At 39.8% G+C, this 25,999-nt stretch overlaps 1 protein-coding gene across 2 annotated transcripts in view; it reads right to left on the reverse strand.

The window, feature by feature from the left end:
- Positions 1 to 25,999, reverse strand: part of RELN (reelin) — a 343,944-nt gene that overhangs the window by 138,054 nt on the left and 179,891 nt on the right. The window contains exons 11-16 of one of the 2 annotated variants that reach the window (XM_077338100.1): positions 17,599 to 17,744; positions 16,833 to 16,880; positions 8,831 to 8,982; positions 6,057 to 6,169; positions 4,291 to 4,499; positions 97 to 225 (exon numbers count right to left, since the gene is read on the reverse strand). In XM_077338100.1, the coding sequence (XP_077194215.1) occupies positions 97 to 225; positions 4,291 to 4,499; positions 6,057 to 6,169; positions 8,831 to 8,982; positions 16,833 to 16,880; positions 17,599 to 17,744 (797 nt within the window). The remainder of the gene's footprint in view (positions 1 to 96; positions 226 to 4,290; positions 4,500 to 6,056; positions 6,170 to 8,830; positions 8,983 to 16,832; positions 16,881 to 17,598; positions 17,745 to 25,999) is intronic. The other variant, XM_077338101.1, reaches the window with a different exon arrangement.

Below are 25,999 nucleotides of genomic sequence, written 5' to 3' on the forward strand. Positions count from 1 at the left end.
GCTTTTCTCTATTTGCCACAAATAAGAGGCTACATGAAGCAATTTCGTTCCCCATCTTTTTTACATCGGAATTGTTTTGAGATAAAGTTCTCTTACCCACTATAGTTTTCAGAGGCGTAAACTGTGCTGTGAGGAAGGTGAGACCCAGCGCAGATCTCTGGCAAGCATTCCGAGTGAAGTAAGGACCAGGAACGGCCGTGGTTAGTGGAGAACTCCAGACTGATGCTAGTAACACACACATACAAAATGGGACACTTCAACCACTCCAGACAAAATGAGAAAACGGCATTTGTAACAGGAACATATAAAAGCTTTAAAATCATGACTGATTAAATAACTGATCTCCCTGAAACTGAGTACAATTGAGATGCAGATATGAAGCAAAGCACATTAAAAGGCAAAGTGGACAGCCATGTCAGAAATTATTTACCTGATGAGTGAGAAAACAGCTTCTGTGTGCTTATGAGGCTCTTATTTATACATTGGGCTTGAAGAGGGTGGATGTGACACTGATGTGTCAAATGAGAACCAGATGAAGGAAAAGGGGGAGGAAGAGTCTGAATGTTCCTACCGCTCAAAGTTTTTCTAACAATTTTGAGGAGGGGTCAGTATGCTCTGGTAGGGATTGAGTTAGGTTATTTATTTATTTTTAATAAGTGCTGAGTTATCATGTTTGCTAAATTCCACAGAGGAACAGAAACATCACAAGTATACAAAAATTACTATCATCTTGACCAAGAAACTGAGGAGCATGCTTCGCAGCCTCAAGTAATGAAAAGGAGCTAGGTAAAATATACTACTCAGTCCAAGTGTAGACTCCTTGACTTTTCCTGCTCTTCTCTAAGAAGAATTTGTGGTTTGGGGGGGGGGGGAGGCAGTTCTTCCCTTATTTGCTTTAAATAACATGTGCTGTCTTTGGCCCAAAGAGCATTCAGCACTTAAACAATACTAAAGCAAACACTATATAAACCCACCATAACCACAACTATAATTAGAGCCATGCCAACAATACCAATACCATGTTTGGTGAGTGGCACTATATCCAGATGTTGCTCTCCAAGGCACAGGAGAAACTGATAGTAGCCATCAGTTAATATCAGTTTTCCTCTGAAGCACTAGTTCACTGAGCAGGAGTATCTTCAGAGAGTGTTTCCAGCTGCTGCTGCTGCTGCTGCTGCTGCCGCCGCCACTGCCTCAGCAGTTGAAAGAGAAGTATGAAGGCTGTAGAGTCCCTCAGTGTGTTAAATGAGGAGGAAGCACAGCAGCTGCATAGAGCAAGAATGGAACAGGAGCAAAGAATGGTGCACAGCAACAGCAGCAGGAAGTCCACTAAAAGTTTATTCTGCACACATACAGAATAATAGAATCATAGAGATTCCCTTGCAAATCAGTCCTGGAAGAAATTCGCCTTCTGATCCCAAAGTGGCAAATGCTATTTTTCTGAGCATGTAAGAAAGTGCCACAACACCTAAGCATGGACACAATTGCTTCTGCCCACCCACCTACAATCCGCCAAAGTTCATAGAATCAGCATTTCTGTCAGATGGCTATCCAGCCTCTGCTTAAAAACTTCCAAAGAAGGTGAACCCACCACCTCCTGAGGAAGTCTGCTCCACTGAGAAACCACTCTAACTGCCCCTGCACCCCTACTGAAAATAAGGGAACTTATTTCTGAGAAGATATGAATAGCAATGCACATTAAAAGGGAGGGGAAAAGAGAAAGTTTAAGAGAGCGATGATGACTGTTTCTGTACTGGGAACTTTGCTGCTCCAGCTCCCATGCAGGAACACAAATCTGGGGTGGATGGGGCCAAATGCTCCCCCATGCAGGTGCAAGAAGAGGTGGGGTAACCTGCCCTGGCTCAAACTCCAGTCTGCACCCCAGTGTGGAGGCTCCGGTGCAGAAACGGTCTGTGTGAACAAAGTTAGCTACATCCAGAGATGTGCACTCACATATGCAGCTCTATTGCCAATGCCATCATCAAATCTGCCTATTTAACAACAACTGTAGTGAGGAAAACATTGGAAACAAACCTGAACGTGCTTGAAAGCTGCTTTATAATTAACCAAACAGTTGATCCATCAAGGAGAGCACTGTATACACTGACTGGCAGCAGTTTCCAAGGTCTCAGGTCAAGTTCTTTCACATCAACTACTACCTGCTCCTTGTAAGGGAAGACTAAATCTGGGACCTTCTGTATGCCAAGTAGATGCTTTACTATGTAGCCATTCACTCTTTCCACCCAGAAATTGAATTCTGAATTACATGTTCCTAATATGATTAGCCCATTATCTAAAGAGTGACATTGTGATTTTGATGTTCAAGCATTCTAATGTTCACAGCTTCAAGGCTTAGCCAGCACTATTCTATGAAGTTAACCTCTGTCTCAGCCTTGGCAAGTGATTAATCTGGATCTAGGAGTTAAAAGAACTAGGCCACCTGAAACAATTTAGCAGGATTAGATCTTGCTGACAAATAGAAAAGGTTTCTTGGCTTCCATTGCTGCTGCCTCATAATTCAAGGCAGCACTTTGTCTGGTGAGGGAGCTGTGGCTACCTGGAAGAACCTCTGTTTTCAATGCAGAAGGTCTGATGGCATCTCCATATTAAAGAACCAAGCAATAGGTAACAAGAAATTCTGGAGAGCCACAGCCACTTTAACCTTGATGAACTGATTGTCTGACTTAGTTCAGTTGTTTTAGTTTTGTTCTTTTGCCAACAAAATTCTCAGCATCTTTCAAACTCTTTAAATCTCCCTACTCAGATGTAAATCAAGGAGCAAGCCTCTGCTAGTGAACCAAATGTTAACAAAATATACCCTTTTGAAAAATATACATGGAGAATAATTTTGAACAACACAATTTAATTCTAATACTTAATATTAAGTTCTGCAAATGAAGCATTAAATTAAATTAATAATTAATTGCCCTGGCGCCAAATAGTTAGAACATGGTTTATTTAATTCAGGATAATTTCGGGAGTATGACTCACTTTCAAGAATGTCTTGCTGTACAGTTATTGCATGCGATATTTTAAAATTTTATTAAAATAATTTATTAAGCTTCGCTGGTTTTCATTTGAGAGGAAGTGGATCTTAGAGAATAGCATTCACTGCACACATTCTATGTGAGTCTCTTCTCCCAGTCATGAAATATAAGTGCTATTATAAATAATGCTCAAGTGGACACAGATCTACACTGTTGACTTATTCTTGAAATATAAATGAGGACTATGAAAAGTTAGCATTTCTTTAAAACAAAACAGAATAACCCCCTGCCTTTGAAATGCTGTGAGTTGAGAGTAAATTATTTTTTTCAAAACATATCAAAGACTGAACTGGAAAATCCTACTATGAAGCAAAAATTGTGCTTACGCATACACTAGAATTTTTTTTTCCAATCATAAATCAACGTGCTCTTACTGTGGACCCAAAAGTTACTAAGCATACATTATTAGAAATATACAAACAATTAAGAGCTTAATCCTATAATCAGCAGCACATTTGGTGGCAAAGCACATTAATGTGCAAGTGTAGAACACATAAAGTGCACATAAACACATGGTTGGCTGGCTACATAGTATGACTGCCTGCTCCCAAGGGAGTCCACAAAAAAATTCCATAGGACATGGACTAAACCTTCAAAACATCCCTGTCACCTTATCTGTACTATAGTTAGACTCACCCTGTGCACATGACTCACCCAAGTGATAATTCACAGCATAGGAATTAAGAATGGGAATGAGTATCCTGCCCTTGAGCAACTGCTAAATCGTCTGCACAGCACAAATGTATACAGGGACATCTGATCATGGGGAAAGGCCATGTGCCTGGGTACTTCCTTTTAGGCATTCTTACCAAGCAGACAACATGGCAATAGGGCAGAGGTTGGGCCAACATGTTGGTGTCTGAGTCAGTGCATGAATGGGTCATTTGCACAGGGCTAATGAGACTCAGTTATCTAATGGCTGCAATTTTGTTCACTACTGTTAATTAGCTTTCCTAAAGATTCACTGTGTGTAGAAGAACTCATGTTTTCACCCAACATTTGGAAAAAAGGCATTCTCTCTGAATGCAGTGGTCATATTTCAGTTAGCTCCCTCATATTGGTAATTAAGTTAACAGAAAGCAAAATATCAATTAAAGACCTCTCCCAAGTTTACTTGTGAGTTCGTTTGACATTGTCTTTTTTTCTTTTCTTTCAGAAAATTAAGAAAAAAGGCAGAGTGCTTGGACAGCTGAGTTAGAAAAAAAAGAATTATATACAAGAGCTAAAATTTAGTTTGCATTACCTGTTACCCGGTTGATGGGTTCCACAGCCCAGGTTAATAGAGAATTGGATCATATGAGTTATAGTGGAAGAGAGCACCGGCAGGACATGGAAGTAGTCGACTGCCCAGATGTTTCTGTTATGCCCTTGGTGATTCTTCTGCTTGAGGCAGAACTTGGTAGCTGGAGTCTGCAGCTCCGGGCTGATAACCACCGAAACCAAAGAAGACACCTTCAATACAAATCAAAATCATTACACCTGTATGTAAACTGTGTAGGTAAACATTTTTATATTTATTCATATACTGCCCTTCCCCCAAAGGTTCAGGGCAGTTTTAAAACTAATATTTGCAATGCCTCTGGGAATGTTCTGCATAAGCATAGAGTAGTTGCCTTACTTTTTTATGCTTGCTAAGGAAAAATGTAACAGATACTTAGGGTGGCTCCGCTTAGGCCCTTTATGCACGGTGCCAGATTCCGCGCGCTGGCACCATGCCGTTGCGGTGGGGCACAATGCCCCGCCGTTTCCCGTGAACGCACGGGAGTGGGGCATGCTGGGTTGCCCTGGCGTAGTGCGCACACGCGCGCTTTACACCAGGGCTAGGAGGCCCGGCCAAGGTAAGTGCAACGCCATGGGCGGGGGAGGTGGGGAGGGGCTGGGGGAGTGGGGGTGGGGGAACTCTCTGAGTTACTCAGGGCCTGCAAAACAGAGCTCTTCTGCCAGGCATTTGTCTAAGGCTAGGTGGTGGCCTAGGGGCTAAGATGGGGCCCCTCTCCCCCGGAGGAAGGGGAGAGACCGGTATTAGACTGGCCTGGTTCCCCAGATTGCTCCATCCATTTATCCATATGCTCCCTTCTGCCCATCCAGTGTGCCTGTGTGGGAATAGTTTTATTCAACTGCCATCATTGTGAGCGAGTCACTGTTTATGGGGTTTGCAATGCGGAATTTTAATGGTTTTTAATATATTGATTTGTACTGAAATATTGTGAACTGCCGCGAGACAGTTTCTGAGAGTGGCGGTCATACAAATTGAATAAATAACAACAACAACAACAATATAAAAGAGAAAAGTGTGGTGAGGACATGCTCTTAGCCTTTGAAGAGCTGTTCTGCATTGAAAATCACAATAGAAATGGACTTTGAGCTCAAGGAATCTGTAATTTGGTTGTAATAATAACTCCCTGTGAGAAACTTCACTAAACTTTTAACTTTACTTGGAAATATAGTAGAAGTAGAAGAAGCAGCAGCAGCAACAGCCTTCCCTTTCCTCTCCCCACAACAGACAACCTGTGAGGTAGGTGAGGCCGAGAGAGCCCTGATATTACTGCTCGGTCAGAACAGCTTTATCAGTGCTTTGACGAGCCCAAGGTCACCCCGCTGGCTGTATATGGAGGAGAGGCGGGGAATGAAACCTGGCTTGCCAGATTAGAAGTCGGTGCTCCTAACCACTACACCAAGCAACTCACAACAGTACTAGTAGCCCAAAGCCTTAATTAAGGAACAGCTCGGCTGTTGATCCATTGTGAAGTTTCCTTTTTAATTCTTAAGCTCTGAGTTATTAGTCAGTTTGCTTGAGGCCACTCACAAGTAATACAGAATATCAACTGAGGCATGCAGTCTGCTAGTGATACAGCTGGGCAAATGTATGCAGCAGGACAAGAACAATTCAGCTTTCATGCTTAATTGCAGAGGCATTCAATGTCTCAGAAATTTATCAGAACCTAACTGCTGAAGTATCTGTGAAATGCCAGCACTGTGCTACCTCCAAGTCCTGTTTCCAACACTCACCCTGTAAGAACTGTAGGTCATGGTATCCAAATTTATGTGATCCTTTCTGCCCTCAATCTTTGCATAGAGAATGACATCATTTTCATGTGCTTCACCAGCATCACAGCTTCCTCCTGTAACAGTTTGCACATTTGTGGAATACAAATAATTTGTATTTTAAAAGGCAGTCACCTGAAATTCCTGACAACTGTAAAAACAACGGTGATGTCTTCCACTCTCTCTGTCTCTCATACATATGCACATATTACTTTATTGACTTCCTGGGAACTGAAAACACCCTTCTAAAATTACAAACTCTGTGTTGCAAAGCCATAGATTAAAATGCAAACTAGCTGTGACACCAAAACACTAGTCCTGACACTTCTGAAGAAGCGGTTACAGCTAGGCATGTGTGAAATTTTATCACTTCTTTTCACAGATACTTTGGTCTTGGCATCAGGATTTTTATCCACAGAAAAGGATATGTGATCTTCACAACAGGAAGTATTTTAGAATTTTGGAGTTGTTCTGTTACACTGAAAATACATATTTGTTGTATATTTGAAAAGGATAAACCTGTTTATTTGTCCATTATTCCCTTCCATGAAATATGCCCTGCTCGGATTTGAATGGAAAATATTACATGTGGATGGGCAGGAGTAGAACTGATCCATACATTAAGGCTAACAACATTAATAGCAGCAACTTATATTGTTTTGTTGAAGTTATTTCAGTGAAGAATTCACACATAAAAACTGCTTTATATTGATCCAGACCCTGAGTCCATCAAGGGCAATATTGTCTGCTCATACTGGCTCTCCAGGGTCTCAGGCTGAGGCCTTTATCATCATCTACTACCTGATCTTTTTAACTGGAGGCCTTGTGCTGACTGAACCTGGGACCTTCTGTATGTCAAGCAGATGCTCTACCACTGAGCCATGGTTCCTCCTTTCAGACAGATGACTATTATTACAGGCAAAAAACTAGCAAACCCATCACTGTTTACATTAAATGAGCAAGTTGGGCAAAGAGCTAGCCAGAAGTGCTATGTTTTCTATATTTGAAGGGTTTTTAAAATATAATTATATAATCATATGGTGTGGTATCTAGTCTGCAATCTAAATGCAATTTGAACTGGTTTAAGTCTCCTTTTGATCAATCCTTCATTTTCTCTGAGTATCAACACTCATTTTTTCACTCAATCAATTCTCTCCCCCCATTAAGTCTCTTAACTTTACAGGCATTGTTGTTCAACTAAAAGCTTTCTGTAGAAGTTCAGAAGGTCAACAAAAGTCTTTCCTGTTTTTCAGGCAGGTGTAGCTATGTCTGGAAAACCTGGAAGTAAAGCAATGTTCCCTTCCTGTATTTTTTTTTTGTACATCATACTCCACAGGGTCTATGTGACTATTCAAAGTGCCTATTATATGATTTCCGCTTCAATAAGACAGAGATTTTGTTCTTGTTGGCATGGAAGGCCTCTTCATTAGGATAACTCATTCAGTCTCTGTTTCCTCTACTGCCTTTCCATTTCATATTAATGCACAACATGTTGAAAGAATAAATGCCTGTATGGGTTACCTGATTTGTGAGAGCCTGTGAAACAACATTCCTGGAAAAATATTGTCAAGAAAACTGTACAATTAACAGAATGGTTTGGATCTTCTAATTGTTTGTATACATTTTGGTTGCCACCATTTGAAACATTTGTCCAACACCAGGAAAAAAGATAGAGCTGCTTTTGCCCTGTGCTGTCTCTTCCCTGAGGAACATGCATATAATCCTGAGGAACATGCATACAAGATTTCCAAAAGTATTTTACTAAGAAGTAACATGGTGCCAGCATGGTCGTGTGGTTCAAGTGTCAGACAAGGATCTGGGAAATGTAGGTTCATGTTCCTACTCTGCCATGGAAACCTGTTGGGTAACTTTGGGCCTGTTGCTCTCAGCCTAACCTACCTTGTAACTTTGTTGTGAGAATAAAAATTTCGGAGAGAAGAACAATGTAGACTGGGTTAAGTCTCCAAACCTTGGGAAAGGCAAGGTATAAATGAAGTAAAAACAATAAATAAATATGTTTGTGGTCATTTAGGTTGCTATTAAACAATGCAGAAAATCATTACAACAGCAGATCTTCTTAGGGACTAGCTAGAATCTACCAGATCCTCCACTTTGAGGACTTCTCTGACATCTTTTCTGGTGCACTTACACTATATGTAGCTCAGATTCCAGGAAATGGGACTTGTACACCTAGCTCAATGGAAAAGCAGCAGCTGTGGTGGCAGCAAAAGAGCAGGATCTGACACTGACACATGTAAAGCTGTTGGGGAAAATGGCAGCCATATATTTAATTTGCCTTTCCCTAATACGTAATAAAACTTACCTAGGTCCAGATGTCATTAAGTTTTGTACTACCCCTTGCTCAAGCAGCAGTCAATAATATGAAATGGAAAAGAAAAAACGCACAGAACAATGATGCACAATCAGCACTAGTCTGGAAAGCATTACTGTACACTGATGTTGCCACCTTTTATAGTGGCAGCCCTGTGTTTCACATAATACCTAGTTCTACTGAAAACGAACAGGAGGCAGGAAAAGAGATTCCTGGTTTGTCTTTCACAGGGCTTTTTTAGACAACACTTGGCAGTAGAAGAATGTGGGGATCTCATATGGTCAGACGAAAGCTGGAACAGTCAGACCTGACCTACTGTACTAATCGCAGTACGAACTGCAGAAGAATAACTCTTGTTTTCCAATCTAGAGTACAGAAGCTAAGCTTTTTACCAACATGTACTTACCCATACTGAAATAAAATCTCAGATTTCCATAGCCAGTAGTGTCCATGTACGGGGTGCATAATTTCCTCTCTCCATCCCTGAGAAACACAACAGATGAACCTGATTCCAGTGTTCCACATTCAGTACCAATGACAGCTCCAGATATATCCCACCTAACGAGATCAACCAAAAGGAAACAAAGTCATTTCACACATTATGCAGAGCATTTGCTGAAGAGTTAACACTTAGAAAGAAGCTATTCTCAGTCACAGCTGTACAATACATATGCCTGGCACACTCATGCTTTACATATCCATCTATTATTTATTTTATTTATCATATATGGCTTGTGCATAAACTGACCAAGTGATCCTAAGATTGTCTGGCTGCCAGGCAAGAGACATTTGGAGGTGATTTGCCATAGTCTGCCCTGCATTATGACCCTGGTGTTCCTTGGAGGTCACCCTTCCAAGTCCTAGCCAGGGCTGACCCTGCTTAGCTTCCAAGATCTGCTGTGATCGGGTTTGCCTGGGCTATCCAGGTCAGGAAGGTAATTAAAAATAGTGACAAAAAACTAAAAATGTTCCTGCTGTCAATGATTGCTGGTCTTGCACCCATGAAGAATATAGACCTTCATAACAAGTGGTCTGTTTCCATTTAAGATACCCTAGAAATACAAGGTCCAAGACACTGGAAAACACTTCAGAATGTCTCTTTCCTGGCTGCCAGAGAATCTTAGAATCCCCCAGCTACATAGTACACTCACCATATGATAAACAATTAAATAATCATCCTTTCAGCCAGTGGTAAAAATATATTTCACCAAGCTTTGTAATAATGTTCCTGCTTACTACCATTTATTTTTCAGTTTTTGTCTTTTATTTAATTTGGTGGATTTAAATTTTCAGGTTTTGACATTTTTATTGATTGTATACATTTATATTTTATTTATCATACTTTTATTATTGTATTGTTTTGTGCTTTGTTTTGTTTTAAAACCTTGATATAAGTACATTGTAAATAGCGACAGTATTTCACATTTATGCCTTTGGCAAAACATGTTTATATTTTGTCGTAGATAGATATAAATGGAAGACAATTGTTAATATCTGAAGGTCTTCTATGGTACATTTACAACTATAATTACTATGTTTTGAGGGTAGGCAGACTTTTGGAGCTCAAGACAATAGTAGAATGGGGTTCAACCGAATCTGACTTATGAAAGGAAATTTTTCAATGGTTCATTGGCATTTTCTATGCTCCATTTAATTCAATTAAAACACTTTGTCTACTGACCCACAAAACTACAACAGTCAAGAATACGTATTATGCCTTTTTCTATATAGCTTCCTTTTAGGAGATGCTAACAAAGAAATTCAATATATATAACTGGGGGGAAATCCTTTGGTTTGCTCAAAAAATATTACAGAACTCAACAAAGAAGTGCTTGTCATAATATATTACAAAAATATAAGAGGGATGCTAAAATTAAGTTTTTGATATTTTAACTCCCTACGTTAGCCATTTTAAGTAGGTCTCTTCAAAAGTAAGGCTCATTTTATTCCATGAGGCTTACTCCAAGGATTGTACAGTAAGCTATTTTTTGTTTTGTTTGCTGATGATAAAGTTAATAATAATAGTATAGGTGTTTTGGTTTCCCCCCCCCCCCAATGTATCTGTATCCTTTCTGAACTTGCCTCATTGGGTTGCTTTAAGGATAAAATTGAATGGGGGGGTGGGGGGATATACCTTGCCCTTAACACCCTGGGAGGAAAAGATAGCAGTACTAGTAGAACAATAACAATGACAATAATAATAATGATTCCTCTACCACCATCTGCTTCAGAATTTCTCTATCTACTGTTCAAAAGATCAATAGATAGATAGCTTCTGGCTTGGATGCTATCCAAAAGCTGTCCCCCCCCGACTTCCCCACAATGTGGTGCTTTTGTGCATCATGTGGATTTTCCTTGTCTGTTGTACAAGCTCTCTCAATCTGCTTTGCTGCAGTAGTTTGAAAAATATCACAGCAGATAGACAGACAGAGATATATACCCACACACACATGCTGAAATTCATGTTTTCAGGTGTTACTGGCTATTGCTGAGATTCTTCCCTTCTTTTTGGCTTCATTTGCTGTGATATTTCCCAGATTATTGCAGAAAATCTGGTTTGAGAGAGATTGTACAACAAACAAGGAAAATCCAGGTGATGCACAAAAGCACAACATTGTGAGGAAGTGGTGGTGAGGGACCAACTTCCCAACAGCCTCCAAGTTAAATTGACTAAACTGAGGACTAAATTTTGGTCACTTTATGAGAAGACAAGACTCACTGGAAAAAACAACAACACAAAAATGTAGGAAAATTGAAGAGAGTAGCAAAAGAAGAAGACCCAACATGAGATGACTCAATAAAAGGAATCATGTCCTTCAGTCTGCAAGACCTGAACAATGATAATAGGAAGTTTTGGAGGTCATTAATTCATAATTCATAAGGTTGCCATAAGTCAGAAGTGACTTGACAGTACACAGATAAATAGGTGATCTATGTAAAATCTATCCAATAAAGTTACTATTCTTTTATGAAAGTAGAATTTTGAATTATGTTAGTGTTTGTTGCTTATGTCAGTTCAAACAGCATAAAAGGTAAAGGTATCCCCTTTGCAAGCACCGAGTCATGTCTGACCCTTGGGGTGACACCCTCTACCGTTTTCTTGGCAGACTCAATACAGGGTGGCTTTGCCAGTGCCTTCTCCAGTCATTACCGTTTTGCCCCCCAGCAAGCTGGGTACTCATTTTACTGACCTCTGGAGAATGGAAGGCTGAGTCAACCTTGAGCCGGCTGCTGGGATCGAACTCCCATGGACAGACAGCTTCAGACAACATATCTGCCGATTACCACTCTGCGCCACAATTTGGATAGCAGGATTTTTAACATTCATTGTTTCTCTGATTTTGTAGATATAGTTATTAAAAATAAGAATCAATGCAAATATTTATTTTCATGAGATGTGTTACTTAAGAACATCTCAGCTACATAATCTCCTCCCAAGCATCAGTGATTTGCACATACATCTTGAATATGGCTCAGGCTAGTTTACCAAGATGAAATTAAAAGCAAGCTTGCAGTTATAGATTCATTGAAGACCTAGGGCCCAAAAAGTGCTGAAGTGACTCTACTTAATCAGGATTGTTCCTTCACTGAGATATCTCCCAGGAAACCAATTTATGCTAAATGATAATGAGTAGAAATGGCTCCTGTTAATTGGGGCAGCATTCACAGAAAGGTTTACATATTAGGGGTGGGTGCTGAAGTTAAAGGGGGGTTAATTGGCAGTGGCATTTAGCTGGATTTTCAATAACCGATTATTTTAGTTGCTTAATTCTGCTTGAAGCTTGAGAAGGGGAGACAGATAAACCAGCATGCCCTGTCTACATGACATTTATTCCTTAAGACAGCCTCAGAGTAAACAACGTTTACTCATGCATGTGTTCCAGTATTTCACAGAAGGTAAGTGGCACAGTTTTGTATATTTGTAACAGCCCCCAGTGATCCCATCACACATTCCAAAGCCTCCTTTACATTGGAGTGGGTCATATTTCACTACTCATCATTCATAGCTTGCCCTCCATAGGATTTTCAAGCAGGTATACTAAGGCAGGCCTTAGTATATGGAGCTAGTTTCACTATAGAGCTACTTTGAGGATGGTAGACATATTAGGCTGCAGTAGCTAGATTTGAGTCCAGTACACTTTAAAGCCCAATCAAATTTAGAGGCTATGGGCTTCTGAGTATCAAAGCTCCCTTTGTCACTTGGAACATATCCATATCATAGCTGTTACTAATGGAATGAAACCTGAATTCATAAGAATCCACTGACATTTTCTGTAAGCCTCAAAAAAGCAGCAGCTAGCATCCCTCCTCAGGAAAAAATAAGGGATCGACAGAATGCACTAAGTTTTTGTTTCCTTCATTCATACATTTTGCTTTTGCTTTAGTTTTATAACTCAATCTAAACACAGACTTAAAGATGCACAATGACTACAGTCGGAAATGATATGGGGAGATGGATGATTTACAACCATATTTTTAGTATGGCTGCATGTTAGGCCACATAAAGACCCCAAAGCAACTATATAAGTTTCTGCATCAGAACTGTTGTTTTGTCAAGCTTCAACAAAAAAAGGAGAATGGTCCATTAAATGACCCCATGTTCTGCAAGAAAAGACTTAGAGATGTAAAGAAAAGTCTCATGGTAGTATTGTCAAAATAATCCACATGGCTATCAAAACTCCCCATCTAATTTAAATGACCTACAGAAACAAATAAACAGATGTCACCAAATGTCAGGTGGCATATTAAACAGCAGAGTTTGTGATCTTATGCTTAAAACTATTACATCTATGTAGGCCTACCTGAAAAATAAGCTCCTTAGTATTTAACATATAAAAACATGATGCAATCAACTCAGGGCATAGTTAAGAAAAAGCCAGGGAGTAATCTGCAATGGGATATAACTGGAGGCTACTGTCTAGCTGCCTTCATTTCTTTTCTATGGCTATATAGTTAAACTTTTGCTGCTTATATTGAAGTCTTAGTATAAGTACGTGTGATAAGGGCAAATATGTATTTTAGATACAAGCTAGATGTGAACCCAGGCCACTGTGTTCCAGTTTGGCCCCAAATCATCCAAGGGTAGCTTGAGTGCAAGGAAAAAACGGTCCTTCCACTATCTCCCAAGAGTTAATGACTTAGCCTCTACACTTAGATATCTCCTGAATCTGGGCAATTGATGAACAGGCAAGGCTCCCAATACAAGCTCTAAAGTAGAATTAGGAGATCTCGAATATGGTGAAATCAGAACACTTTATGTTGAGGAATAATAATAATTTGTTTATTTAAAATATTTATGTACCACTTTTCTGGCATATGTTCAAATTGGATTTATTTAAAACATTTGTATATTAGGTTTTCCACATCCACATGAAATATTGGTATATCACATTGATGGAACTATTCCCCAACACCCTTGAACACTGTGTGACGTGAGTCACTCAAGGAGGAGGAAGCAAGAGGACAGAAGAGCTAAAGGGAGCAAGAGCTAAAGGGGGGAGGGGGTTGTAGCTACATATCCAAGCATATTTCAAGCATCTCTCAAAATATTTGGGCAGTCAGTAAACCAAAAGTAATCCAAAGTAATGAGGAGCAGTAGAGTGAGAATGGTTGTGTGCTGTACCTCAGAGGATAAGTGGAATCACAATATGAACCCAAAGGCACATCAGATGAGCAAAGAAAAAGCTTCTGTAGAACCATAAGTGGATGAGACTAGTAGAAACTTCAGGATATAGTTTGGCTAAACTTGTAGGGTTTTGTGCTTGAAGGAAAATAAGCAATTCCTTTTTCCTGAGCCTGGAAATATTGGAGGAGTTCAGTTCAGCTAATCAATATGCTTTCTCACTGACTGAAAGTCAAGGAGAAATGTTCCTGGGGACATTTCCAAATAACAAAAAGAGAAGATTCTGCTTGGGGAAGAGGTTAATTATTTTCTCAATCTGGGATTGTAGGAGAACATTCCAGCTAATGTATATTGAGTCAATGTTAAATTAGAACCTTTTAGCTGCTAACCTTTCATCTTTGTTGGTATGAATGTTAACACAAGATATTTCGTGTCTGAAAGTATCTTGATTAATTACTGAGAGGTTTTGATTAATGTTCTGAGGGTTGAGCAAATGAGATTTGCCTTTGTTCATGGTGGGGAAATTATGCAATATTAAGTCTTCTCCTGCTCCCTCTCTGCTAGTTCTCAGCTTTTGTACTATCAGTGACCCAATGAGGCCTCATTTAACTGGCTCAAAAATGAGATGAGAAGGAAGAGAGAGACCAACAAAATGAAGGTGTGACAACAATATACTCTTCCTTTTGTGTTCATTTCCTTATTGCCTTTGAAAACTGACATCCCCTTCAAATGTTCAGCTATTAGGGATGCCAGATCTGGGGATCCTATGGAATTATAGCTCATCTCCAAACTAAAGAGATCAGTTTCTCTGGAGAAAATGGCTGCTTTGGAGGGAGGACTCCATAGCATTATTCTCCACTGAGGTCTCTCCCCACCCCAAATTCTGCCCATTCTTGCTTCCACCTCCAAAATCTCCAGTTATTTCTCAACCCAGAGCTGGCAACCCTATCAATTACTGGTGATAATGTATCTATAACCTGTATTATTATCATTAGATTTATTGCCTGCTGATATCAACCAAGCCATCTTGCGGTGGTTACATAAAATAATCCCTCACATAAAATACATAAAAACCTCTTATTCCCCCCATTAAAAAGCATAAATATAGCAGCAGCTTAAAAAAAAAAAAGACCTATCCTCCTCCCTCCCAGATCAGACAGTTCCCTCTCTGTGCCTTAAGGGACAATCTATTATTGCTAAACATGTCAGTGAAGTAACCATGCCAGTGAAGTAACCATCATGAGCTTCAGACATTTCTTTATTTAAACCATTTATATGCCACCTTCTCACCTTTTCAATAAGGTCCCCAAGGCAACAACCATTAAGACATTTATGACATTGTTTTACTAGGATGGCAGGCCATCATTGGCCATTTGGGGAGGAGGGGTGGGGCAACATGACCATAGGTAGTCATATCACCTGATAAATAAACTCCCACCCATTTGGAAAACCCTTCCAGGGTGGCCAAGAAACCCCAGGATGTGAAAAGTCTGTATAAAAACATTAGTTAGGTTTTTAAGAAAGGCTGTATTTAACTTCAGCAAAGGTACTTGTTTACAATCTAAAGTCCTCTTTTTTTTCCCTGTGGGCTCTTAATATGCCATCTGACTAACTGTAAATCAGCCTTTTGATTTGATCAAGTACAATTAGTTCAAGAGCACGAGTGCCAAAGGGCAAAGGACCATCTTGTAAGATTTTTGTAGAAATTTCTTTTACAAATCAAAGTAGTACCGTACAACAGCTTTGTGAGGAGACTGCTGGGTTACTTTTTCATTTTCCCTTCACTATTTGTTGTGACTGGGTAAGCAGTACACACCAACAGCCCTGTACAACCTTTTAATCCTAACCAGTGGCATCTACAGAGTATTTTTACAGGCAGCAGACAGTTCATTTCTCACCCATCTATTCTGGCATGCAATTTTTCCACATGCAAGAGAAGTTGAATTAATTCAACAAGAACCAGAAAAGTCCTTGGTGGGATGCGAGAACACGCAGCCCAGGTGAAGTACCTTCATACTGTGATGCTCTTTGAAACTTTTCTGAGGAGAAGAGCTGGGTTTTATGTACCCCGCTTTTCACTATCCAAAGGAGTCTTGCAGTGGCTAACAATTGTCTACCCTTCCTCTCCCAACCCAGGCACCCTGCGAGAACTCTGCGAGAACTGTGATTGGCTCAAAGTCACTGAGCTGGCTGCATGTGCAGAAGTGGGGAATCAAACCTGGTTCTCCAGATTAGAGGCCGGCGCTCTTAACCACTACACCAAACTTCCTCTTGCTATTCATGCACTGGCCAAACAGCTGCCTCTAGGAAATCTACAAACAGAATGACTACAACAGCACCCTCCCACCCATGCTTCCCAGCAACTGATATAAAGAGGCATATCAGTGCTATCAGTGTATTTCCCTATAAATTGTACTAAAGACAAACTGAGGAGCCAAGATAGCTGCATGGAACCAACAGCTGTGCACTGCTCTTTCAAAATGTTTACTTTTCTCCGTGTATCTCCCTATCACACAGTTACTTCCCCTGGTCACTTAGCTTAACTACCCAACAAAGACATCTCCTGCATGTCAGTATTGCTATATATAAAAAAAATTGAAACATTTAGAATTAAATTTTCAAACTTTAAACTATTGTAATAAAGGAGGTAATCTTGACAGTCTTCAATATATGGTCACATCCAATTTTCAACCCACAGGATCACTGCCTCATGGTATGTAGTAATCATGAGGCCTGGAAGCCAGAGAAAGAAAGAAGAGAATAGGAAGAAATTCTGAATAGCTACCCATTCTCTGAGCACCGTCCATCCTGTGCACTGAATGAGGCAGGGATCCTGTGGAAAAACAGTTTGTGATCATAGAATTAAACAATTGTAACATATGTGAACAATGGAGAGGATGATGTTATTAATAATTCTTAATAATAATAATAATAATAAGAAGAAGAAGAAGAAGAAGAAGAAGAAGAAATATAATAAGAAAATAATAATTCTTACAAGTGAGGACTTGTAAGAAAATTGTGGGGAGGATAGATCCCTCTTCCCTTCTTTCTGTCTCCCTTTCCCCCTTCTTAGCCAGTCCCTTTCTGGCAATCTTCCCTGCCTCTCTTTCTTTTCCTCCCCTTCTTTGTCAATCATTTCCCTCTCTATTTCTATCCCTCCTCTTATCTGTCAACCTACCCTCTCTGTCTTTTCCCCCCTCACTCATTCTCCATTAATTTCCCTTTACCATTCTCTGTCCACCTACCCCCTTTCTTCCCACTTTCTCCCCCTCCCCTTATTTGTCAACTTACCCTCTTTTGATTCCCTCTGTCAACCTTCTTTCCCTTCTCTGCATGCTCAGACAACTTTAAAAAGATATTTTGGAGGGAATTTAAATCACCTAATGTATTTTTAAAAAGATTATATATACTATATTATTTGGCTCCTCTGATCTTTCTTCACCTAGTCAGCCCTCAAACAGTAGTAATCATACTATACATATGCTGCAAAGAGGCCTCTTAATCCCCAATCAAACATGAATCCTTAGAGTTTTTCAGGATAATTCACTTACCCTTTGGGCTGGCTCTCAAACTCTTCTGCCCATTGCTCCTGAGCATCTTCAGTGGAAAGATCTACATCTCGTGTTGTGGCGAAATTTAACTCACTGCCTTCAGTTCCATGAAAATAAATTGCATTCCCATCTGACTGACAGCTATGCTTTAAATAAAAGGAATGAACAGGAGGGGTATTGTTAAATCGGTTTTGTAACATAAACTTTTAATAAATTTAGCCATTGACTGATTATAGATGCTCAGTCAAAGAGAAACAGTGCATATAATCTCCTGCATCTAATCATTCATTCATACTATAGTTAAATTAGGTACCTTTAGGGCTGCTCCCAACATAACACTTTCTTATTCACATATTTAAACATACAAATTTAATAGTGTAATTCTATGCAATGTTACTCCAGTCTAAACCACTGAAACAGGCTAAGACTGCAGTAACTCTTGCTCTGTAAATGACTTCCCAATACAAATGGTCCCTTGGCACAGTAAAAACTCTGTTAAAGAGCAATGTATCAAAAAATCCCAATGCTTTTCTATGCTAATCAAATTGTCCAAAGCGATTCTTCATTTAGTTAAATTCTGTTGAGTGAGACCATCTCAACACTTCAAGGCTATGGCAGTATTATGCTAAGGTTGTAATTATACAATGCATAAGTCCCCTTAAATTGCATAACTCTGTCTTCATTCTAAAGGATGCACTGTCCAAATCTCCGAATTTTCCATATACGGTAATCCCAAAAGCAAGGTTTCTTTTCATTAGAGTACCCTAATCATACTTCATTGAGCAGAATGGGGAGGAGGTCAGAAATAATTTCAGGTTTTTGTAGCAGAGAATTCGATAATTTTGCAGTATGCTCACAACACACTTTAATATCATAGATGTGAAATGATGCAAGAATTTTTGGGTGATCTAGGAATCAGTCTGACTTGCATTTCAGAAATTACTTCCCAAAGAGGATATTAATAGAGATAATCTCATGTCACTATGTGTGACTGTTTGCTAACAGTTTTATTGGCAGAGATCTGGGTGTCATAAATGTTGGTCACAGTAGTCCTGGGGAATGTAACAAAAACAGAAGCAAATGTTTCAGTGCAAATACTGTAATAACAACAGATGCAACATAACAGTTTTAGCCCTAAAAATAAAGGGCCAATTCACACAATTTAATGATATTTGGAAACGTTCCATGTTGTTTTCTGTGCAGAATTTGAGAAATAGCTGCAGGAGGCTTAGAACAATCTCAAGTTTCCTACTACTAGAACAAAAAGGGAAAAAATGTTCCCATCCATCCTAGAAGCAAGATGCCAACCCTGGTAGTGACAGAAGTCACCTCCGATTTGGGTCTCCACTGCAAATAATGAATATTGAAATGAAGCAATAATAAGTGGGATCGAGTTACTATATGACACCTGAATTCTAATTATGTGAAAGCAAATGGTTAAATAACCAAAGACTTCTATGGAGACTAGACTGCATAGATAAACCTAGAACAAGAAGAACTGACACAACTGGAGAATTAAAGAGGCATAGCTTTTTCTTATTGATTGATTAATTTTTAGTCCGCCACTCCTGCAAGTGATTCATGGCAGGTAACAAAGATTCCCAATAAAATCAACCCCAAAAAAGCAATGTTTTTTTCCCCCAGCAAAGGACAAGCCACCGCCCCCTTTAGCACCTCTAGGAACTCCCTAGAAGACAGGGAGAGATCTCTTAGAGGGCCTTTTATCCACTGGTTGCTCAATTTGAGCAGCCAAGGTGGACAGGCAACAAGGGGTCTATCTTACCAACCCCAGCTCCTTGTCTACTTCAGTTTCTGAGAGCTGCCTGAAGTCATCAAATTTACCAGTTTTGCTGGTTGCACCCAGATTGCCCTATGGAACTGGAAGCGGTGTCTGAACATCTGGACACCACTCCTCCCACAGTGGCTCTTCCAAAATTTTAGAGCCAATAATAGTTACTGATATTAAAATACAAACATTTATTATAATTCATGTGCACATATGAAATTTTAAAACATCAAGTCATGAACGATTGCACAAATCCAAAGCATATTGACACATGGATAAATAACACCCCCCCCCCATGTTTCAACCCCTCTTGGGTCTTCAGTGGTCTAATATTTAAATACACTCATGTGATATAATAATGGAAACTATAAGGTGGTAAATACATAAATGAAGAGGCTCCTACACTTATAAAATGTGCTCCAAGAGAGAGATATTTGGACACTCATAAAATGTGTCCAAATATCTCTCTCTTTGGGCCCCTCAATTAAAATATTCATTCTTCAAAGTTCCACATTTTATTTTGAGCCAAACAATGAAGGATAGTAAAATGTACAATAACTCTTTGAGGCTGAAAGATTGTTTTAGATGAAAAATGTGCATTACTTCCAAAGTTTTAAATCTCACACTTCTTCAGTCACACTCTCCTTTATTCTGTTTATGTTCAAAATTGGGAGTCAATACAATCTTACTTTTTTCCTACTTCCCTTAGCTATGTAGCCTTTCAGTGTTTGGCAAGCAAAGTACAGCGTATCTGAGGCAGTTTTGCCAATCAGAGAAGCATCAACAGGAAACATTTGTGTTAAATTCCTCATTCTAATAGGTTTGGAGATTCGGCTACGGGCCACATCTTCCTTAGTTTGCTCCCAAGTTAATGACTTCAGCTCTGGGCTTTCAGAGCAGTCGCTGTCTCCACTACCAACATTTAATTAGGCTTTCAATAAACCACCCAAAGATGAACACTGAGGCACCTCTCCTTAATATCTCTCAGAGGCCCAATGGACATGATTATCCTTTCAGACAGCTGTTAACTTCACAGTTTATTCTTTGGCAACTCCAGTTACACTGGAATGAGTGTATCAGGCATTTGGGCCATGCCAGCTTGCAAAGGGCTGGTGGCAGATGGAAAGAAATCTGCCCAGTGCGCCTGTACCTTTACATGAGTGGACAGTCATCAATTTCTTCCATTAAGGAGTTGTCACTCAGCCCATCCAGCTGGAAGATTGAAGGGGGGGGTTGTTATTTTTTTTGAAAGACAGGATATAATACAAACGCAAAGTGTATTTTTAAAAGGAAACTAAACTATATTTTATAGGCGAACTGAGACTGCCCTTTTCCGTCAGCAGCCAAATATTTAATGACGGTAATATTTTAAGTGATTATTTTTGCCACTAGACAATTCCATAGAGAAAATGAAGGATTTTCAAAATTAAATCCTATGCAGTACAAACAGATTAGATATGAGAAGGAAGGGAAAGAGAAACAAGAATGGAGAAAATAAATTAAAATGGCATTGTTTACAGAGTCATAAATTATATACATGGGTCTTGTTGGATATGAGTAATGCTAGCACCTGAAACATTTAGATTTTAAATCCGATAGCAGATTGATGGAATGATCTGGTGTTGAGTCTTGGTAACACACAATAGTGTAAGTGCCATGATTTAGAATTAAATGGTTACCTGGATGTGATTGTTGGGAAATTCTGGCTCAAGTTGTTTCTATAACCAGATGAAACACCTATCTATCTAGGGTTACTGTTGGCAAACTACTATTTAACTTACATTTCATGTGCTAGATTTAAATAATTCAATCCTGGATATAAAGATGAAAAGCTGACTATGAATGTAGGTTCAGAGCTATTTATTACACATTCAAAACTACCAGTTCAAAACAAAAAACAAGCCAAAAGAATGTTATACGGAGGTCACTGGAGACACTTTATGATGAATGCTATGTAGATGCCATGACATGTACAAATAAAGAGGCACAGTTTAGGGAAATTTTGAACCACAGAGGAAAAATACACATACACATCCCTGAAAAAAATGCATATTTGGGGGAAATGAAAATACTTTTTAAAAATCAGAGCTGTACTTATATTGTGCTAAGAACACAAAATGCATATTTCATAACTATGTTAGCACACTGAATTGCACAATTTACTATATTTATGTGTCAGGGTCCGCCGGGTCTTTGCCACGCTTCGGGTCCGCCACGTTGTTCGGTGAGGGAGACCCGGGACTAGACGGCTTTATCGTTGGGAAACAACGTCTCAGAATGGAGTCGGTATTCTCTCTCCTGCTCCTGGGTTTAGGGTAGTTCTTTCACTACGCCTCCAACCCCGTCTCCTCATTGACGCTTCCTTAAGTAGCCTCTCTAGCCTCTGTCTCCACCCTCCGGGCTTCTCAGGCGGACCTCGCCCTTCCGGGACTCCGCGTGTCTCCGCCACCGCCCCGCCCTGGGTTTCTCCCTTGCTCTCCCCGCTTGTACTGACTGCCCCTGTGCTACCGTTTCCCCAACCGCTGGCGAACTGATTCCCCACATCCCTTTATGTAAGTTTCGTATCCAAAGAGGGTCTGTCGGGATCTCTTCCTCTGTATCTTCCTTTCTTAGATTTCTGCTCTTGTCCGCAAGCTCTTTCTCCGGACCCCCCGCGCTACCCAAACTAGTCGTTCTCGACATGATACATTTATTTACTTATTTATTTATAATTGGATTTATATACCGCCGTTCACCAAAAGGTCTCACGGCGGTTCACAATAAAATATAAAATCAAAGTAAAATCACATAAAATCACATAAATACCCCATTATTACAATAGAAGATGGCATTCTATTCTATAACTTTCCCCACTTTCCCCGCTTGTTCAGAGAGACACATCAGGTACAACTGTAAATGTATATCCAATCAATACACCCTAAGCGCGCGCATGCGCACACACACACGCGCGCGCATCTTAATTTTTCCCATCTCAAAATGAGGGGAAAAATAAATATATACATGATAGATTTTGTAGAAAACAAAAGGAGGGTTATTATTTGGTCTTAGAAACAGTTTAACAGTTATTAAAATCAATCAGCAGATTTGGATATTGAATTAAGCTTAATGACTTCTTCAGTGTATAGTTTGCCATATTCATTGTGGATAAATTTAGACACATTTAAAGAATCAGCAGAATCTTGAAAATTCATTGCATATGACCACAAAATACACAGGAATTATCACTATCCAGTCATGCGGTGACTTGTACAGCTTTTAAAAAGAATTTTCTAAAATGTACATTTCAAACAGGAAAATTTTTGTAAAGAATCCTTTTTTTCCATTCTCTAAAAATATTTTTTCCCATCTTGTCCCTGTGATTGTCAAATGGTTTGTTATAAGGCTTCTTACTTTGCAAGGAAAATCTCCATCCAGAGCTCCCTAGTGGTGGAACAGGGCCTTTCACAGAAGGCAAACTGCTCTACATGTTATAAAATCTGATGGATCAGCCATAATGTAGCAGCTCCATGGACATTATAATATAAACAGGCTTTGAGAAAGAAGCCATGAAATTCAAGATTAGAAGTATTCTGCAGTTCCAACTCTCTGGAAACAACCTTATCTTACAGTCTCTGGATGCATCCATTGCAGAGGAACAATCCCCCAGACATCTCTATCAGGCAGACCAAATTACCAGGCTTTAATGAATGTACTCTGCAACCAAAACTGTTCCCAATTCTAACAATTCTTTTTGGAAATTCTCTTCAAGCATGGTTGTCATTATTAGCCCATGGGGATATGAGGTCTCAGGGTACAACATTATGCTCTTCCAGCAAACGTGCTTTCCTATACCCTCAAGTGCATCAGAAGCTTTCTTCTGTCCCTGTGAATTACTACAAGATCTGAAGCATGCTGCTCCTCTATGGTCTTCTTCCTACTTCTGGATGCTGTATTCTGAAAGTGTTTTGGGACAACTTAGAACATCTGTCAATGCCAAGGAACAATAATCCTATTAACTGCAAACTCAAAAACAAGATTCATATCCACAAAGGATTATGAAAACATGCAACTCTTAGACTAGGAAAAGAGGGCAGAATATATAACAATCCAGGGAACAAAGTCTTGAAATGTATATTTTCATGAGAAGCACAAATGTACATAAAACACATTTGATTTCTTTATGTCATTTACGTCTTCTTCATACACAGATAGCAGCAAAGTCCAAGCATACTGATCCAAACAGCAGTTTCATGCCTCTATCCATTTAAAGGCTCCTTGGATACTTCGTATTCAGGGCCAGATTATTTGTATTATGCCCCCAATTTTCCACTTTAGTTTTAAAGGACATAGTGAGTACTGAAGGGAATGGAACCTGTTTGAAGAAGCGACAGTAAATGAAGTAACAATACAGGAAGGCGCTCTTTATAAGGAATAGGCCTTTTCAAACATCAATGCATACATAAAGCTATACTGATTTCCAGCAGAGAGCTATGAAAAAAGGTGATGATACTCAGCAGTACCATCGCAAAAAAGCCTTTAGAACAGGGTTGTAATCTACTGGAGTGTTTATTGGATGTATTATCTTGCTTTTACTACACTGTCCTCTAGATTTGTATTCTATTTCATTTGTTTATGGTAGGCTATATCTAAAACATTTTCTATTTATAGTGTTTTCTAATTCTGCAATCCTAATATTATTGCATTGTTTACTGCATGTTTTATACTGTCTGACATAATTTGTATTTTAACCTGCCCTGAGTCTCAGGCAAGCTATAAATGAAGGCAAGCTATAAATGAAGTTAAAATTTGCAGGAAATATGGAAAGAGCCAAGCTCCATGCTGCTGCAAGTATAATATGAACAAGTATCAGATGGAGATTAGATTGACAAACTCATTGAATTTATCCCTCTAAAGCTGCATGTAGGTTTAGAGAGATGAATGGTTAGCAAACTAATCCACTAGTCCCATCTCACTTAGGAATGCTTTAAATTTTGTTGGCTTGGAAAGGGAATTTTGACAAGTATTTTATGAAACATTAAGTATACATCTAATCTCTAATTCTCCTATTTTTGGTACACATTTTTGTTCAAGTTCCATACATCATACTGGTATGTTGTCTGTCTGACTCACCAGTAGATACCCTGTCAAGGTTAGCGGATGTTGCCTCTGATGAGTCATTGTGTTTTCCATGATTTTTGGTCCTGGGGGATTTCACTGTCCATGCAGAAAGAGCTGGTTGGTGCCGTGTTGGACTTCATGGCTTCCATGGCAGCCCGGGAACATTCCCATGCTGTGTAAGGCCCTACACATGAAGCAGGCCACACTCTGGATTTGATTTTCTGTGCAGGTGTATATCTGAATAGTCCAGTTAAATGTGAACTAGTACCATGGCCTGAGCATTTCCTCCTGAGTGCCAATCTAAGGTTCTCAACTGACTCTCACACAGAGTGTAAGTCTCACCCATGGAGAATTATGGATCTTGTAGGTTTCCAGAATGCTGTTTGGGATTACTTGGCAGTTCTCTCAATGAGCTAACTGAAACTTGGAATATGGTCTCAGCTTGGCCACTGACTGAATTGTGTTCCGATGCTCTCTTCATCCTCGATCCTCCCCGGATTTTCTGTTTACTTAGGAGCTCAGAGTATTAGTGAGGACATTAAGAGAGGTATGAAAATGCTGTATATTTGTTCATAATAAGATAAATTCTACAAAAAAATACCAAAGGCAGGAGTTGGAAGGAAGGAGAGAAGTGCCAGAAACACCCTGTAAAGAGGTTTCTCTTTCCCTAACATCCTCTTGCAGCATGCCTTCGGGTTTCCCTGTTCAAGAAAAGAGAAGTAGGTATGGTCAGCAGCTCAGCTGCGCTGTGCACTTCTCACGCTAGCCCAACTGACAGCATTCATGGAGGAAGATTTGACCTGATGGACAACCTCCATTGCCAGCTGGATCGAGGCGGGTTAGTGCTGCTAATATTACTCACGGTGGTGTTTGACACAGTAGATCACAAGGTACTTCCTTGCCACCTTGCCAATGCCAGGATACGAGGGACAGCCCTTCAATGGATGATCTCTTTTCTTCGGGGTCATGAATAGAGGGTAACAATAGGAGAGAACCAATCATGTTGCTGACAATTCCCATATGGGGTAGCAGCAAGGAGCAGTTCTCTCCCTAATCCTATTCAACATTTTTATGCGCCCTCTTGGACAGCTAGAGTGTACTAGAGTGCCATCAATACTAGAGTGTACTAGAGTGCCATCAATACTAGAGTGTACTAGAGTGCCATCAATACACTGATGACACCCAGCTTTTCCTCACAATGGACGGCTACCATGACTCACCCCCAGACTCATTAGACAGTCGTCGGGAAGCAGTGTCGGGCTTGCTCAAGCAGCACCATCTGAAACTCAGTCCTTCAAATACGGAGGTTCTTTGGTTTGGTAGGAAAGGTCCAGCCAAGGAAACATGATTGCCTTACCTGGATAGGTTACAGCTATCAGTTGCATACTCAGCCAGGAACCTGAGTGTGATCTTAGTTACTTCCCTCTCCATGGAGGAGCAGGTCACCAGAGTAGCTCAGCTGGCATTCTTCCATCTGCATCAAGCTAAGCTACTATCGCCCTACCTAGCCCCAGAACA

This window comes from Paroedura picta, chromosome 5, assembly GCF_049243985.1.
Source record: "Paroedura picta isolate Pp20150507F chromosome 5, Ppicta_v3.0, whole genome shotgun sequence".
NCBI lineage: Eukaryota > Metazoa > Chordata > Lepidosauria > Squamata > Gekkonidae > Paroedura > Paroedura picta.